This window comes from Varroa destructor, unplaced genomic scaffold (assembly GCF_002443255.2).
Source record: "Varroa destructor unplaced genomic scaffold, Vdes_3.0 BEIS01000005.1, whole genome shotgun sequence".
Taxonomy (NCBI): domain Eukaryota; kingdom Metazoa; phylum Arthropoda; class Arachnida; order Mesostigmata; family Varroidae; genus Varroa; species Varroa destructor.
In genome coordinates, this window is record NW_019211458.1 from 1705601 (window position 1) to 1724406 (window position 18806).

Here is an 18806-nt window from a genome sequence, read left to right on the forward strand (position 1 = left end):
CTTGTCAAATTTCACCCAATCGTAGTTCTGTTTACATACTCAGATCAGAAAAAAAATGATCCATCGGTTAACTTTTTAAATCACAAGGATTAGTAACAAATCAAATTTTATTTATCCACGTCTGTTAAAAACAATCAAAAGCTTCATATACAATTTCATAAATACAAATAAACAACAGAATATTCCAATATCAGAGAGGGTATATAGAACCATCAAAAAATAGTTTGCGCCATATGGGTAATATGAATCTTGTTGAGTTTATATAACTAGCTTGAAAGATTTTCCAAATATCCGTCAAATAATAAAAGAAAGCATGGAGCTGCATGGCATATCTGTCCCGACTGAGGGAAATCGCCTAGGGCACCATGTACCGGCAGCCTTGTGGGAACCTAGTTTTCGGCAGAGTCTCTGGTGAAATCTGTGCACGGCAATAGGATGATCATATGTCTATTTTGCCGGTCCGTCCGTTCCCGTTTGTTATTCCTCATTGTACCTAAAGCAAAAAAATCTTTATCTATTTCCGTGAATTTTGGCACCAAGTTCCTAAGGTTCGTCTTGGAGGCTTTCGTTAAATGAACGCTCAAACTGACAAAATAAGTCTGAACAGCAGTGGCAAGTCAGCGTGGAGGATATGCGAAGCGATTAAAAGTTCGAAGATAAGATCTTTCCAGATGACTCGTATGCTATACGTTGTGATCGAAGCTACTTTGAGATTGAAAAAAACGATTAAGAACAGCAAGTTATTAAAGTTAAAATGGGTGCTAGGGAAAAACGATGAGACAATTTGATTGCCCATACAACCAACACGACCTTTTTGCATCTGTTAGCGATATATGCAGTGAAAGTTTTGTCGTTTACGAGGTTAAAAACTTCAAGTACGAAAAGACAGGAGGCGATTTCGAAAAATACAAAATGTCAGTGGCCGCTCCTTTGCCTTCCCTTCCGAACTTCATTACCTCTGTCTTGTTGTCGTGCATTGTCGTGTGGAACGGGATGAGAACCGGTTCGACCCGTATTTCACTAGTCGTCTGCGTATAAAATGACCCCGACTGATTTCGTGGGCCTTTTTATTGAACCAAAATGGTCCTTGAGCAAAATGGAGGATAAAAGTGGGTTTCGGTTATCTCTTCGTGCGAGGCTGGTTATATGTGCGAAGGGCGTGTGTTCAGCTTTTCGTTATTGCAACGAGAAAGTTGAGTACATTTGTAGGGTTACCCTCCTTGGCCACTGTGGACATAAACTTGACTCTGGGCGCCGAGTCGAAGGCTGCGTTTAAGTGAATAAACACTGAGCATACCAAATTGCGCGGTGTGGCAGCGTTCTTTTGACGTCGGCCATCAAGATCCCATATACGCCGATCCAAGATACGCTGTGTCTGTGGAGCGTTCTCTCCGGAGCTGCTCAGTCTCTTATTCAGTAGCTTGCAGCAAATGCTTGTCTTTCGCTGTTTCCAGCCATTTTAAGTAGAATGGAAAATCAGCGATGTTTTATTCCCGTATTACTAGCTACTTTGTTAGCAAAGGTATTACAATTTACACCCCACATTTACGATAACTATGCTAAAATAACTGACGTCTTCATTACCAAGCTTCAGTATGTTGTAGCGAACTTCATTTTCTAGCTGGTGTATAACTGCGGTTGCGTGTTAGCAATTAGCTACGATAGACATCATCCTTATCTCGCCAATGACTTTTTCAGTCGAATAGATAGTCGGAAACACTGATGAGCAATATAAATAAAATGAACATCAAAACGCCAGCTGAAGATGAAGTACATTTGAACCGATATCGATTGATGATCGTATGAAATCGGTTAGTACTATAGTAGTATATAAGTAGCAATATCAAGTGTTACATATGGATAGCAATAAAAAGCAACTTAATTTCTTATCTTATTAGAGAACAGTACAAACGTATAGTATGCTATGTAGTATCCTTTAACTACGAATCATAATGGCCCTTTAGTAATCATGTTGGCTATGAAGACGTAAATTCGCCTTAGCTGTTGCACAACGACTGTATGCATAAAATGTAAAAACATTCAAGTAACACCCTGTCACTCACATAGTAGCTAAAGCAATTTTCGAATTTTTTACGCCACGATCCAATACCATCTAGATCATTTAAACTGAATAAGGTTAATAATACCATATATACGGTATTCGATGCATCTGATTCAGCATCCACATTAGGTTTTAGGACATATCGCTCCACGGCGGTTTGGCGGCAGTAAATGCTGTTTTTGCACAAAGAAACGTTTGTTCCTGTAATGAATATTAATGCAGTACTATTGAGACTCGTACTGGTCTGATACTGCAGTGCGATTTGAATTGCCGTATATTTTACTTACTAAAGTTCGAAACTTTAGGCAAGCAGTTTTTACTTTATACTTTTATGTTCTATATATTCTATTTATTATTGTACGAGAGTGAGCGAAGCGTAAAAGAAAAAGGACCGTAAAGAACGATCAGTTTATCTTCAGCAACTTCTTCAGGTGTCTCAGGGTTACGTTTTTCAAAATAAGCTAAAAGCAAATTGAGTGTTGCAAAAATCAATACATAAATAGTTTAAAAACTATACGGCGTATTGTATTTTCGAACATTGGAAAGAGAATTTGATACAGCTACTGAGACATCTACCTCACCTTAAGCTACAGGTCAGTCCAATGCTTATGTATATCTCTGAATACACAGAACACATTAAACTCGTTAAAGTCGTTTTTTTTTTGTATTTACTGTCTCATATTTCTAAAGCTGTACGAAAAAAAAATGGTACTACCGTGATGTTATTATGTACTATCGAAACTAAATAATATCAACGACAAATTTGTACATTTCAAGAAATCGTGTGAGCGAGAACGCAGCTCATAATAAGCCATGGACAACTGGTTATACTAGACCCGTGGAGAGCAGAGAGAGAGAGAGAGAGAGGCACAAAGGCTTCAGTCTAATCAAGTTGGTTTCGGAGAGCAGAAAATATATACACTTTTCCCTCACTACCAGGGTAAAAGGCAATGTCATGGTGTTCGACTGTTTATTGGCCAGGTGGGTAGGGGTTGCGCTAATAACCATGAGCTTTCCTCAAATTTTAGCTAAGACAGTAATTTACTCAAATTATTTGAGTGCTCAGTTGACGCTTGCTGTGCAGTTACAATTGACCAACTGCTTACTTGTACCACACTGGTCCGATTGTGCTACGATTAATGCTGCAACCGTTGCAGGAGTATTGGCGCTACGAAGTTGACGAAGCCCTTTAAAAAAATTGCCAGTCTTTAGCCTATGTAAAACCTTCTGCCCAGTAAAGCTTTATAGGGGGCTATAGTAAGCAAATTATAATGTTTGCCCTAATAAAATAAGCATTAAATCGTTATAAGAGAACATTTTCAACAAAAACCACAGCTCTTTTCCAAAAGATAGGAAATTATGAATTAGCTTTATTGATCTATTGACATATTTCTCTAACCCATTAGCAGCGAATATAGCCTCACCACAGACATGAATGTTTTAACTGGTATGTCAAAAATTAGTGCAATTTTAGTAAGTACAATTTAAAGAAAACTTAATAGATTCTTAACAATATGTAAAGGCTGAAAAACGCCAGTGGCCAATTTTACAGTTAATAAGTTATGTTCCACTTACGCACACTTATTTCGAAGTGGAAAGGTGTTTCGGTAAATCAGCAAAATTTCCGACACAGGCAAATTGGGCATTTTGCAGAACTCGAATTAATAGCCAATTTACAGAAAATTTTGCTCTCTAACATTAAACAGACAGTTGATGCTGGTTTCACCGCCGCGCACGGGAAATGGCAAAAGTTAGAAAATGTCTGGCAAATGAGATTCAAACTTTAGGTTTGTCTTTGTTCAATGTGTTTGTTCAACACCAAACCCTTTTTACCATAGACACCTAAACTTTCTTGTACCACCATAGACTTTTACCCTCGTTTAATGACCATCTAGGTAGTATAACATTTTGGCGGAAGTTTACATATGGACCTATACAAACAATTGAACAGTCCTGGATCATAGATCCTCTTAGACATGCTGACTGACGCCAGAAGACGCTCTTTAGATCCATTAAATTATTCAAAAATGTGAGAGGAAAACGTTACAGTGTGGCATGATTGGTGAGTAGGCGGCGTCTGCCACAAGCACTTTTATCAACAACACTGACTCACAATTATAATTACAACATTCCTTCACGTCACGAATATGACTATAATATCCCTTGACAACAGATGCTGCTGCTGCTATTTCTTTTGCGGCTGTCGTATCGTGCTTAGTCCTTTCGGTGCAACTGATTTTCATTCATAGTATTATAGCTCGATAAAGCGGTTTTTAGTAACAGATAAAAGCGCCAGTCAACTACTGTAAATTAACAGTTTCCGAATTATATAATTTTATCTGTTTTGTTTATGCTTCTTGAAACACCGCAGTAACCTGCATTAGTCTATTTCCACAGTACTTTGTATATTACTAAAAAACTGTTTGCTAGTATAGCCTCATTTTTCATGCAAAGTTGAACACTCCGTCAAACTTATATTCGAGCCGTATACGTCAGCGCAAAACTTTCTCTGATGACCTGCACGTAAACGATAGCAGTCAGCTGAAGGCATCCCTGATATAATATGATATCGTATTTCAATATATAACAATAAGTATTTCAATATAGCAGAAAAATTGGCTACTATGACTGCAACATTTTACTGGTAATTTCGTAAGACAACTTTAATGCAAGTTTGTTAACGTGATTGCTACCTAATTGCGGTATGAAGTCTTATTCACAAAAAGCAAGTTGGTTGCATACCGTGAAATTGAGTATCCTTTAATCATCTCATTTATCATAAAAGTTACAGGGGGTTAGTTCTTTGTAGAATAATATTTGGCCGTCGGTAGTTTAGTGATTCCTCGAAGATGTATAATAATAAATGACAAATCAACGGAATATGGATTCTGCCACTTTCTGGCTCTTATGAAACCTACACGATGGACCCCGAAATTACCTACCATAGCAGTTCTCTGGTGATCGTCGATACGTATATCTAAGTCTCTTTCTAAAATAATATACTGGTCTTACGGGAACATCTGAAAGTCAAGATACTGAGCACCTACAGGAACTGGTTTCTGCTTTAAGCGAAATGTCCTTTTTTTTTGTGTCATACGACTCATAGCACAGCGTTACGCATTACAGTCGCCGAAGCACTTAGCAATATATTTGACTGGTTTTTCCAATCTTTCCCATTCGGTTGTTTCCTATAAATGATTTTCAGGGACCAAATAATGAACATAGGCGATGTTGGATGGGCAAAATGGATCCAAGTCATATGTTGCTCAGCCCATAAGTTATCATATCGTCAGTATACCGACAGAAAAGAACTATAACACGGCTCTTATTTGGAAGCAGCTCTCCAACACGGACGCCATCGATATAATTATGTCTCTTGGTGGGAAAGCCAGGGCTCACCAGTTTATGCCATTTAGTATTACAAATACAAAAATGTGTGAAATTTCCAACACCGTTTCTATAATAACAACACCGACTTTATAGTTACACTAATAGATTATGCTCCCACATACCAGCGATATATTATATCAACGAATATATGTCCCGTGATAATTATCCCAGATTAAGAGCACACCGATAGAAAAACGTCGTTGATCCCAATTACTACCGATGTTCCACATTCGCGTACCAACGCAATGATTGTAAAATATCACACCTTCGGTATTTTTATTAGAGCAGTGGGTATGCATAGTTCAGTTAAATAAGCAGCGGGAATAGCTTAGCCTTTTATCGTTTGGCACAGTTGTTGATGTATTTCCTAGGTCACGCAGCAATATACCTTTTCTTCTCACATGTACACATATTATTCAGATTCAATTATCACATAAAAAAACATACTCCTACAGTAATTTTGTTTGACCATGCCTGTTTTCACTTAGAAATTATATTTTTAATATCAACTAAAAATATAACTTACATCGACGAATAAAAGTGTTTGAAAGAAGACACTACCATATTTGGAAGTTTACAGCTTGTCTAAACATTTATTGTGCTACCATCGCTTAATATTTCATTACTTTCCAAAATTTCACCTCAAATAAAACGTCTTGTTTTTACAGTTTCGTTCCGATAACAGCATCAGGGTTCCGGACGAATGCAATTATCATGCAGCAAAGTAACTCAAGACCTGCCCGTAAGAAGTTTCCGTTTAAAGGTCTACGAAGACTTTCCTTTTTGAGAATCCCCTATCGTTGTATTCCTGTGGCGTACTCCTATCTGGCAGCCTGGGGTAGTCCGAATGGCAAGGTAAACAATCCCTTTGGGTTTGTCTAAAAAACAAGCCATTGACCCTCGTCCAATCATTCTGCAATAATAAAATAATTACAGTCTTAATTGTCGCTGCTAGTTTTGCGGTAGATTTGAATAGCATGGTCACGCTAATTAGATAGTTTCATCACATGCACATAAAAAGTAACTCTGAACCGTGTATCCAAAAAATCGATAAACCTATAAGTAAAGTTGCTTCTACTCCAGGCAACGGGATGTGCGCATTACGCCACCTTGTAACTTATATTACATTTTATTGATTATCTTTAGAATTATCCATGTATTTTCCCGACAAATGTAGTGCATGAAGCATACAAGTGACTAAACTTTATCTTCATATTGCGTGTCGGCTGAATATGAAAAAACTTTAAATGCTGCTAATGCGTTAGCTGAATCTCTTTAATAGCCGTATCACGAGCTTTTCATATATCACTTCTAGCGTTGAAGCTAACCCAAACGTTATGATTTTTGACCGTTCCACAATGGCGTTGTTAAAATAAAAGCGCTGCTTTGGATTAAGATCGAGAGTCCCTTCAATGGACAGTAATTTCGTCATTACCCTCGCTTTTGAGGGCTTCGAAGCAACACATACATGAGAGCTACAATACAACTCGGCTTAACACCATTTAGTTTACCAAAACGTAAACACCTTTATCTCACTGGTATGATGAATCAGTATTAGCTATCACAAATCTCTTCTGATAAGAGCTCAAACAGTCGCTTCTGACATCATTACACTTATATTGCATCGTTATCATATTCTACTTCTATGCATGGTAGGCGCGCTGACAGACGCCGGTACTTCTAACATTCAACTTAAAAAACTTTCATATATAGGATAGACACGACCGTTTTCATTATATTCAGCATAAATTGGTCTGCAGACCTTAAATAAAAAGTATGAGATTTCAGCCTACTATTAATGCTGGACAACACTGCAGCTTTCAGTTACTGCAAGCGGAGTCAAATACAAATATACCATTTCAAGCGCGAGCAGAGTATAATGTCTGAGTATGACAATTGTGATACTCGGAACAAGCTTTATATTTAACAAGAGGCTTTTCAACAGTTATGATCAGGGACCCAATATCAACTCAGTACTAATAATATTAGTATATACTGACTGTAAGGTGAGCATAAATAGTTGTCGTAAATGGTAGAAGATGCAACATTTACTTAAAAAAATAGACTGTTAGATACTGTCTGTTTTAAATATACGCTAACAGTTTTTATCTGATGACGTTAGAGGTAATGTATTAGATATTATACTCAATACCAAGTATAGCTAATAAACTAGTGAGATGCGTAAGCACCTTATCTTTGTTTTTGACTTCATGGCAATCCTTTTCCTCTAAAATTCCTAGGCTTTAGTCTATAGTATATATGTTTTAACACTATAACGATAAAGACAAACTTGTAGAGAATGTAGAAAACGAATATACTACCTATTATATGTAAAACGCACATATACATAGTTCATCTTATTATCGAGATCTGGTAATCAATGTGCAATCTGTCCAATCTCATGGGCATGCCTATGATTTATATTAAATAAAATACAGCATACGACAGATATTTAATTGGCAGAATATGTTTTCACCGACTAAGTGAGGTTGACATAATAAAAAGTTATCAAAAAGGAATTAAATATATTTTAATTTAATTTTGAAAAAGATTATCGTATATTTCGCGTTATCCTCAGGAAAATACCAACCGAATCGTATTCAAGAATCTTCAAATCTTTTTTCACGAAAAATAGCGAATGGCTTATTACTAAGCCATGCCGATCATATCCCGCGAACTTCACTTATTAAAGGGTATAAAATAGTATCACTTTTTTTTGGGAAAATTTAGCATTCGTTACGCCATTTAAAGCGGTACCCAATTTTAATGGTTTTACTAGTTTTTTCTGCTCAATTCGCTTATCAAAAGACCGAGATTTGCCTAGGCTGTGATGTATTACATTCTCACAGCCATTTTGAAAAGTGCTAAGCTCGGTGCAGGTTTCTAATCTATTAATAGACGAGGAACTTAAATTCAGATAAATATAGGCTTCTGACTACTTGGAAAACAAAGAATACCAAATTAAAAAATATGGTTAAACTTTTGATTACTGCTTGAGACAAGATGAGGCTGAGATCGGCAAGTATTTTACATGTTAAATTTGGAATAATAAAATTATTATTTACATTTAGCTTTTTCGCAGAGATTTTCGCATGTCATCGATGGACTCAAAATTATTCAAATATATCTGAGCTCATTTTACTAGTACGCGTAAATTGTTGCCCCATTTTCTAATGACCCATTTAACGGCTTGTCCAGCCAATTATAGCCCAATATAGGCTACTTTCATCCGATCTGTCGATGGTACCGATCGAGAGCTAAATCTTTACTAAAGACATGTTTTCCGCTAGATGGTTTTTAGTTTGTCATCTATGCCGTCATTTTAAATCCACGAGAAAATGGAAAGGATATCTAAAAGGTCACGCTATCGGCCTGTAGCCAAACAGGAACAGCGGCAACAGGATTAGACTTCAATAGCGGAAGCCGCCACGCAACGGGAAGACCTTGATTTTTCGTCATATTATTAAAAACAACTTTGTCATACGTGCTCATATAAGGAGCTAAACATCTGCTATGATTTTAAAAGTGAACGATACTGACAGAGCTGAAACAGGTTTAGATTTGAAAAAATGTCTTGAGCCTTTGGATGTTAGTAGCATTGTATTAAATCACTATGATATTCTTACTCCTACATTTAATAAGGGTACTGTTATACTACACACTATTATACCAGGCACGCGTTGATAGTGTGGAACCTGCACTGGACGGTAGCGACCGTCACGTTTTACGTTAAAACTAACTAGTGACCATGTATTTCGAGTCTATATAAGTTGCCAGCTAGGTTTCAAAACAATTATCTAAAGATTTTAGGTGATTAGAAAACCGGACATGCCAATTCACGGCTAATAACCTATTTGAGCTATAATCAGTTATCTATTTTGTCAGATAACATGTGCAGTTTCATGTTATCGTGTTTAGTAGTACTAGTGGTGTTACTGATCTTGTTATCGCCGACGATAATCACATGACAGTCAAAAGTAGGCATTACTTTCAGTTCACATTTCACATCCTAACCCCACTCAGTTGTAGAATCCAACTCGCGCACCTCACCTGCCGTTAGCTATGACAAACACTCGAAAAAGCATTCTTTATTTTTTAAGTATTTAAGATTTTCTTATAACATAGTGTTGGGTAGTTGATATCATTAGCCAATAACAGAAGTTTTCGTGGTTGCTTAGTAGGTAATGTATCTGTCTGCTAATCTTGGAAACACATTATGGTTTAAGTCAAAACTCGGGCATTTCATTCTGGGAGCCAGCCATCGGGACACAGTGCCTAACGGCGATACCGGACGTATAACTCGAAACATAGAGACAGACAATACCAGAAACTATCTCTCTCTCCCTCTTTCTCTCTTCCCGTTTGTCTGTCTGTCGTCTCTAGTGGATAATCAAAAAAATTCACTGCGGATCAATATCCTGATATTCAAAATAGAGAAAACGGGTACCGCGTAAACAGCGTTGCACACGATTTGCCCCTTGTTTTTCTTGTGCCAATCCTGTTTCAGCTGTAATCTTTTGCTCTTGATTGGACGAAAATAGCTAGTTTCCATTCAGCTCCGCAAAGTTCCGCGAGAGCGTCACATGCAGTACGCATGCTCCACCTGTAGCCGCTACCTAGTAATAATACAACAGCAGGTGCGCAAAGAATCGAAAGATCTCTCTATAGACTACCATGATTGGTCTTATCTAGCCACCAGAATTAATTAGTGTCTATCGAGCACCTACTCATAAGAACATGATGTAATTTCAAATAAAAGGGTACAAAACTGACTAAATTGAAAGTGAAACCAACCCTAAAATCAAAATGTATTAACCCATAAGACTTGACCGAAAACCCACATACGTGAAACCTGTAACTAAGCAGGTTTGAATGCGTCCCTACTTGGATATGATTGGCAAACAATATCTAATAAAATTCGTTACAAAAATAGAAAAGGACCGCTTTATCATATCTTTATCTTTTTTTTTGTATTCCACGTGGGGCCTGGTTGCTGCAACAGTACCGCTGCACGCTCACTGACCTATTGTCTATTTTTACCTCTAACGTAAAGAGGACTCGCTCCCCGACAACGTGTAGACGCGAGAATACGGGAGCTGTAGCAGCAGTCGCACTCGTTGCTATGCGACGCACCGCTTATCTGTACTGGTATCTCTAAGTAAAGCAATCACCTTGTAGCATTATCATCCTTCTAATAGTCATCAATTCTGTATAGCCGCCTCTTGTATCCCTTTCTATCAACAGCGACTATCAACTTTTCATACCAGACATCATGATGCATTGGCAACGGTACGTACAATATATTAACGATAAACAGAAAGCACCAATTACGTCGCGTAATTTAACAGTTTAACCGTAAAACACTTCAAAGTGATTAGATTAAGGTTAAAGCAGTTCTTCTAGGATCATACGCCGTTAAACGATGAGGAAAATGCACATGATTGTAAAGAGAAGGTACATGTTAGCTGGAAGCTTCTAAGATCTTTATGCTTGATACTTGCACAGCCCAAACAGTTTTGTGACCGTTTTACCTTATGCTTTTGACTTCTGATAAAATCAAAGACGGCTGGTGATTTTTGTTCCTCTAACAGACTCTGATGGCTAAGAACTCGCTGTTAAAGACAGGGAAGTCATAGCATCGTATATAGAACACCACTACTGCTGCACTGTAGATTACAATCGACTTAAATCCCTCAGAATTTATTTCTGTGTTTCTAAAGTATTTTAGTACTCATTGTGGTATAGTATGTTCTCGGCAAATACTGCTTTAGGATTGATTAGACTTTAAATGATATCACAAATCTCATCTCCAAAGATACTAAAATATTTTAACATTACTTTTAAGATAATCTCTATGTATGCCTTGCAAATGCTTATACTCTCATTGTATTCTGAGCCTTTAAATTTTGACCAAAATTTTACTAATGAAAATAGTTTAAAAAACCTCCTAAATGTTTACGTTGCTCATTAGTAGCTATCTGTTGGTCTGACAGCACTGCTTGTTAAAGTTCTAATGAATTTCTAATAGAATTTATTCGATCGTTCCTAGTAATTCATAAAATAATATTTCGGCTAGGAGTGGTATTATCTTTTAAAAAGAGTGGTAATTTAAGGACTTTTGCAGAGACAGTTTTCTTATGGTCAAACAACACGCACATATCGTACCAAAAAGATATATGTCGGCATAATTTATGTTCAACACTTTACATGGTTTGCTGAACAAATTTGCTAATCCAAGTAATAAAAGGGCTGCACAGCATTACTAGTAAAACAATTCACTTTACTAAAACTTGTTAAATTAAACAATATACGCAAATGAACTACCTAATTAAAACTTAAAATACGTACCTGGTTGTACAATCTCCAGTACTGAAAGTAAAGTACGAGCCCATAGCCCGTAATAAATTTTGGGATGACATAGCGAATTTTCGCTGCGTTAATTAAGCCAACATAAGGTTCAAGGGTTGCTTCGAGCTTGTCAAAGGGGTACTGGTAAAAACGCCGGATTATGTTTTTATAACTTCTTACCAGTTCTGGTACATGTCGTGGCTCATCAGGAGCAATGACCTAAAAAAAGGTAACTATGTCTTATTACCTATGCAAATACGATTTTGCACTGCTAAAACTGTTTGGTACAACGGTAGTCGTACTAGAGAGCACAAACAGAAATATGCGATTACTTACAGATAGCCAGTTGCCACGTTAAATAGCTGCTATATCATTAAAAAATATTTGCCATTATCCGAACTAAAGAATTACTGAAGCCAAGACTTTTAAGGATGTTTCTCATTTGTCATAGCAAGTTTTGATAGACGCACACATGTATTTGCACTAACCTGATCTTTCAGCCACTGCTTCCTCCACGCACGATCAGCATCCGTAAATTCACCAGATAGACGAGAGCGTTCATTACCGAAACGACCCTGCAATGAGAGAATAAAGTTTCAATGAAGTAGCCTAATCATGTCACACAGATGTTTTCTTATTTACAAAAAAAAAAGTATTTATGAATTATCCAGTACCAAAAAAAAAGTAGTTTCATTTTTCATCTAATTTTCTACTGTGATTTTCAGTAACCCCTAAGCGTAAGAAACTCCTGTTAGAACTGGTGATAATCTAATATAGCTCTAACAGAAAAAAATTAAATATTTAACAGCAAAGCTCAGAGTCTCAGCTGCTCAGAATTTAGCAGCAAAGAGGGTAAAGAGGTTTGGAAGAACAAAGGTTTTCTATTTACAAGACACCGGGCCTTTTTTAAACTTCAGTTACATTGGTAATACTAACCTCAACGTTCATCGGTTTGACACCGCCCGTATAGGAGTGAGGGACTTTTTTATAATCGGTCATTTTGCAAGTTTCTTTTATTTTCCCACTAGAAACTGCCGAACAAGGACAGATGCCCTTCAAGTTCTTTCACAGCTGTTCTGCTCTAGGCGCTAAATGTAAATACAGCACACGTCATTATTTTTGTTGTGCGTAACTGGGATATTTAAGAATACCGCGCAAAAAGACGAGACGCCGTCAATCACAGACTTCAAAATGATTCACCTCGAAGTAACCAAATCACTGAACGACGTCAAGGAACCTATGATAATTTAGCAGAGATAATAACTACTACCCAGATGTGCTTGATTAACTAATGATGATACAATCTAAATTTATTTTACACTATACGCGCCTTCCATTGTCTTCAACGCTTGTTGGCCAGATCTATGCAGTTATAGGCTATTGACAATAAACAGGATATCACCGTCTTATTTTTTTATAAAGATAGCACCAAATGGATTTTGTCTCGATTGTTCGTTATTGTGACTGACGTCGAGACTGGTTCGTATTTATTGTAGCAACATCCAGAACTTAAATTGCAGATTAGTTGTAACCTGCAGTTGGCCTAAATCTATAAATATCTTGCTTGTGTCAGCTGTGAATTAATCTGTAAAGGTCGAAGGATATTATTTGTATAGGAGCTGTATGGCCTTGTCTTAAATACAGGTAATATACTTTTCAATTAACTAATAGCTTCCCAAGAACATTATTATTACGAAGTTAATTTAGTCTATGAAATTTATCAAGCTTCCCAAGAACATTATTATTACGAAGTTAATTTAGTCTATGAAATTTATCAATCTGTATACGGCTGATTGCTCGTACTCGCCAACTGCACAATCGATTACTCTTCCATTCCCATCGTATGCTGTTGTCTTGTTTTCTTCAGTTTTCCTATCAGTATTCACACGGTCTTTGTTTCTTCCCATTGTTGTAGACCTGCTCAAATCTCCGAGGCGTCATGACAATGTACTGTTATATATAAGGTGTAGAACTACACGAATGTGCACATTCTTATAATTATTATTTTATTATCATAATCAGCATCTGTTTATAAAGCATACTTAGATTACACAACGCATACAGAATCAAATACTCCAGTGGGCACAGATGTAACACGATCTAACAGGAAAAAAAACAGGAAAAAACTCCTACAAGACAATATTCTCATTGGATTAGTTCGTTCAAGGCTTACTTTAGACTAGCTAGTGCAACAACTAGAACTATATTTTTTTCATATTTTCTGGACATGACTTTTTTAGAAGATCACGATAGCCCCAACATTGGTTTATGGCCATTGAGAAGAAGGGATCACGCCTTAGAGCTCAATTAGATAATCGATATGAAGTTTTCGTTGTTTTAGTTTTTCTTAAGTGTACTGGTTAATATTCACGGAACAAACCATTGTAGATGATATAACATTACGTCATACATCATCTATGGACGGTTACCATGTTCGCCGTTATTCGTTAAGGATCAAAAAGGTGCCATTGATGGCCATTGACAGGCGCTTCTGCAACACTGCAGTCTATTTTTAGCTGTCCTATTATTGATTTATCCTTCTCCAAAACCCTTTATCTCTACTCCGACGTCATTGGTAGCGGCGGCAGTTATTCTTTGTTGTTCACCCGTTCTTCCTCTACCTCCAACTGCTCAGGATGACAGCCTAACCTATCCTATTACCACGTGTCGGTAGTCAGCAAGAACTGAATGACCCTCTCCATCACCGTTCTAGTTATATAATAAGGGGTGATTTAACGCAATTCTGCAGTGGGTATCTAAAAGCAATTAAGCGAGTCTGTTTGCTCGCGCTGTTAGCGGTTGATTGATTCTTTATAAAGTTGGAACATCCACAACGAAAACTTGGAACAGCGTCGATTACTGTGAGGCCAAGCATTCAAACAAAGGTCTACCGAATGAAGAATTCGTGCAACCTGTCAAAATCGACGCTAAGTGTGTACACGCACTGGCCATCCGCTCTTTTGTTCCATAAACCCGTTTACTTTCATCGTATTATATCAAATGTAAGTCCTTTGCCCTACACCACATAAAGGACTCCCATGTAATCATACGACGATAAGCATAAGCCTGGTAGAGTGATTCTCTTTTTAAACTGTACTGTCCTATTGTCGGTTAGCGCTGGCTAACCGAACGGTTGACGGCGACGCCCGATTGGTCCGCTGAGACTCGGGCGACGGCGGTTCGGAAAGAGCATTCGAACGAACCACTGTGGCGCGATCCTCGCCCTTTCCTCCTGACGCCTCTTAAAGTAACCAGATGTCTGGCAGCCGTGCGATCTGCCAACATTTATTTTCCGGTGGTGACCGCCCGTGAGAAGTATTGCACCCCAGTAGCGGCAGCAAAGGGTAAAGATACACTAGATCACTTCACTCCTCCCACATTGCAAGTGCAGCTATGCAGCCCGCGACGATGTCCGCCGGTAGTGTTGTCACGGGCGCCGGCCAGGCAAAAAGTAAAACAGTTCTAGTACACAGGTACATTTTTCTTGTTATATTCAAATTCTACTTGCTAATTACTACTTAAACTGCTTATGTACACTCGACTGCTTTACACAAACGTACGACCTGTTATGAAAACACAACGAATTGTATTATACTGGATTTATTTCTTCCTAGTACGTTTATCTTTCCCGTTAACAATATAGGATATAGAGTTTAGGATTTCCTGTGAAAGATGTACCCTATCGATCGACTGCAGCTCGGAACATAAACGACACTGTCAATTCAATTAATTTAGCACTGTAATGGAAAGCTTCTCACCTAACTCTTTTATGACGGCTCATACATGTATAGCTAAACTCTATAGAGCCGTTGCATCGTCGTTGCATATTTCTAACGAAATCTACATATGAACCGTTCAGAAATGAGCAGTTCATATTGAACTTTTGGTGCATGAATGCCCATTCTGCTACAACAGAAGTGTAGAAGTGACATTGCAATCTTTTCGTGGTTTCTACAAGGTTTACACTACGTAGTATTCCCACTTAGGGTGAGGCTTAATTGAAAGGTAGCCCTGAGTTTCGATAAAAGACGTTCGAGGTGCCTTTCTCAGTTTTAACAGGTGTGTAAGTACTCGGTGTACTGGGCATTCGTTTACTCAGAATTAAAATATGCCATTCTACATTGTACTTTTCTTGTCACGCTGCCGATCCAGATGGATCACTCCGGTTGCGGAAGTTGAAACGCCGCGTCAGCACGTATATGTTAAACGCTCGCCGGCAGCTCAGATCGGTTCAATTAGTCTCGACCGATACTTCGACGGAATTGACCCTAATCACACGGTATTCTGCAAAAACCCGACACCATTGACGAGGTAGGCACTTGTTTAAATACTCACAAATGCATTGCGTTACTTGCAACAACGTGAACGCCGTGTAATTTGGTTAGAGTTAATTTGGTGCCATGAAATGAGATAATTTTACAATATACTGTACATTTGCTATACTTATCCTGAGTTAACCCGTTTGAGACTTATGCACACTACGTTATATATAGGTCATTGTGTCTAAAATATATACCGTCCAATGATTTCATCTGATCGAATTCACTTTATTATTGGCTAATTACAGTTTACCGCAATCTGCATTCCCAAAAATGATGAAGGCTCTGCGATTCTTCAAACCCTGAGGTGTTGCTAGAATGTGCTGTTAAATAAAGCTATTTATTCAATGGAACTACCTTGAACTCGAGGGAGTCAATGAATGATCTACTTAGGTCAATATTTAAAACATGACATGTTTACCTTTAATCTCATCAAGCTCTGTACACATCACCAACCATCCATGTGTTCACTAAAACGCGAGATCATCCAATAGATGCAAAATTTGAACTATGTAAAATAATGGTGTTTTCATTGGATCGTACGGTATTATACTTATCCCTTACCCCTACAAGCACACCCATCAGCAGGAATTGTTTGAAGAGTGGCTAAATGCAATATTAGGTATAAGTCAAAGATTTGGCCTGTTAGAAATGTTCATTACATAGGACAGTATTGTAGTCTAGCATGAGTATCCACAAAGTTTTCAAGCATTCCCAGAATGGCGGATGTGTTTTTAAGAGCTCTTGATCGCACTACTTTTAAAACAGTCACAAATGCGCCTTTCAAAGCTGTTTTGGGGGTGGGGGGGGGGGGAGGGGAGCATACATTTGTGCAAGTATTCTGTTCGTAAATTTTCGTTACGTGATGACAAGTGTGTGTGTGATTTGCTCGCAGATAACTGTAGCATTATTTCTAACAAAACACACCCGATGTTTGCCACGAACATCTATTAAACGTTCCATATAAATAGTGGAAGCAGTAAAACTCACTTGACCTTCCTAGGTTAATTTGTGTATATAGGCGAAAACATCTATTTTGGATCATATTGAAACATCTTTTGAGTAACGGCTGTGCATAAACGGAGCAGAATTTATTTAATATGAGCAGGTGAGTATGGGGCTTGATCCTGTGAAAGTTAGTTCTGTCGAAACCGTTACCCACTAAATTTCAAATTTTCTCTTATGTCACTCTAACAATCCGGTTTTTGTTCCCAAGAATAGTACTACAGTTGGCTTAGAGGGAAGCCACTGGCTAGTTAGGCCGATGCCAGGTCGGTCTGGTTGTCCACCATGTCAGACGAACTAGCTCTTTGGTAAGGAATGTTTCGTTTTCGCTCCCCTTGCAAAACCAACCATCGTCTGTAACGGTTATTCTCCTTTCACAGAGATTTATAAAGAGATGCATAAATCTCGTAGAAGTGGTAAGAGTATAAGAGTCAGTATAATATTTCCTGGGTACCTACAGCATATGCAAAGGTGTTTTGTGTAATAGCTCTATATTTTTTAATTCAGATAATAATGGTCAGGTGCCAATTGAAATTTCAATGAGTTGACGTGGTGGACAATTTACAGTGTCTGCAGAAGGCAATCCAAATACTCATGTTCGCCTTCCTATTACATTTACCGAGTGCCTGTACAGTGTCCTTTTTTACAGACAATACAAATGCATCTGATTCAAAAAAATAACTTTGGCAATACGCGAAGCAAGCTAATAACAATCGTTCTCGCGCAACGGATATGCAAACAGACGTTCAATAATTGAATTACTTTATTATTTCGTAATGTAATAACTTTGTTTATTTAGATCTTCACTGGAGGCAGCTGTTCGATATCGTCGAGCTGATGATACACGTTATACTAATATTGGTGCATATTATAACGAATTTATCTGACCGCGGAATAGCTTCAAAATTGATTTTTTTTCATTGTTTGCAATTGGACATCCTATATTTACTTAATATAGTCTACGTGGTATTAAAAATAGCACATTTCGCCAACATTTAATATAGTATTATCCAAAATACATACTTATATGATTTTGTGCTCTTTTAATATGATATCGTAACAAAACAAAGAGATACATATAAAAAATGCTCGGAATTTAATTTTAGAGATATGGTCGAATTACTGCAGATTTTTTACATATATAGTATTGGAACTAGAAATGTTTGACGAGATCAACTGACTCTGTTTAGCTGGAATAACCTTTCGTTTTAGGTCACTGTTGTATAGCGCTAGTCCTGAATTTCGCTTGTCCTGTTTTGACGACATATCGCGGTTAAGCTACTCAACAAAAGCTGACAATGAAATAGATATCGACGATACTTCATTCTCAGATCTAAGATAATTTCTATGTGCTTAGCTTTCTTTCGTGTGTGTATATAGCTATCGACCTTCTAATATTATAGTTGCAATTATTAAAACAGTTTACACAAGCAATACAGCTGAAGTACTATTTTTTCGGTCTCTATTAGAGTTCAATTGGGTTTTCTGAATGACTGCTCGTAAGAATCAGTCAGATATCTAAAATCCACAGGGTACGATTATTTGGCAATCGGATTTGCATTTGTTAGAAACCCGACTAATTAGATTCGATAGCACCTGCCGGCGACCACCCATACGGCCATACAGAGGGTAGTTACATATCTTTTGTAAGGACAAAAGAAAGCTTGCGCACGCTGATTCAA

The 18806-nt window shown here is 37.7% G+C and overlaps 1 protein-coding gene and 2 long non-coding RNA genes across 5 annotated transcripts; 2 read left to right on the plus strand and 1 right to left on the minus strand.

Annotated features, from left to right (window-relative positions):
• Positions 1-67: 67 nt before the first annotated feature.
• ND-B17 (NADH dehydrogenase (ubiquinone) B17 subunit) lies at positions 68-12888 on the minus strand. 3 transcript variants are annotated; one of them, XM_086990768.1, is made up of 4 exons: positions 12737-12888; positions 12289-12375; positions 11801-12019; positions 68-493 (listed from the first exon to the last, which is right to left on the minus strand). In XM_086990768.1, the coding sequence occupies exons 1-4, from the start codon at positions 12797-12799 to the stop codon at positions 485-487; spliced, it is 378 nt and encodes a 125-aa protein (XP_086846894.1). In that variant the 5' UTR covers positions 12800-12888; the 3' UTR covers positions 68-484. The 3 variants fall into 3 exon arrangements, with proteins under 3 accessions (XP_086846894.1, XP_022663987.1, XP_086846895.1); XM_022808252.2 differs by lacking the exon at positions 68-493 and adding an exon at positions 6018-6365; XM_086990769.1 differs by lacking the exons at positions 68-493; positions 11801-12019 and adding an exon at positions 6018-6365.
• On the plus strand, positions 3849-5920 carry LOC147755167 (uncharacterized). The gene is made up of 2 exons (XR_015328904.1): positions 3849-4124; positions 5268-5920. It is a non-coding gene; the product is annotated as an uncharacterized LOC147755167 (long non-coding RNA).
• A 2167-nt stretch (positions 12889-15055) lies between the features above and the next one.
• On the plus strand, positions 15056-16482 carry LOC147755168 (uncharacterized). Its single transcript, XR_015328903.1, has 3 exons — positions 15056-15273; positions 15953-16111; positions 16368-16482. It is a non-coding gene; the product is annotated as an uncharacterized LOC147755168 (long non-coding RNA).
• Positions 16483-18806: the final 2324 nt, after the last annotated feature.

What these genes read in the sequence shown, in the direction of transcription:
- ND-B17 (XM_022808252.2), bottom strand. Translation starts at nt 12,799, where the DNA reads ATGACCGATTATAAAAAAGTCCCTCACTCCTATACGGGCGGTGTCAAA. An exon ending in AGCAGTGGCTGAAAGATCAG is followed by an intron (nt 12,020 to 12,288) that starts GTTAGTGCAAAT and finishes ACCTTTTTTTAG; the next exon opens with GTCATTGCTCCTGATGAGCC. An exon ending in ACTGGAGATTGTACAACCAG is followed by an intron (nt 6,366 to 11,800) that starts GTACGTATTTTA and finishes TTATTATTGCAG; the next exon opens with AATGATTGGACGAGGGTCAA.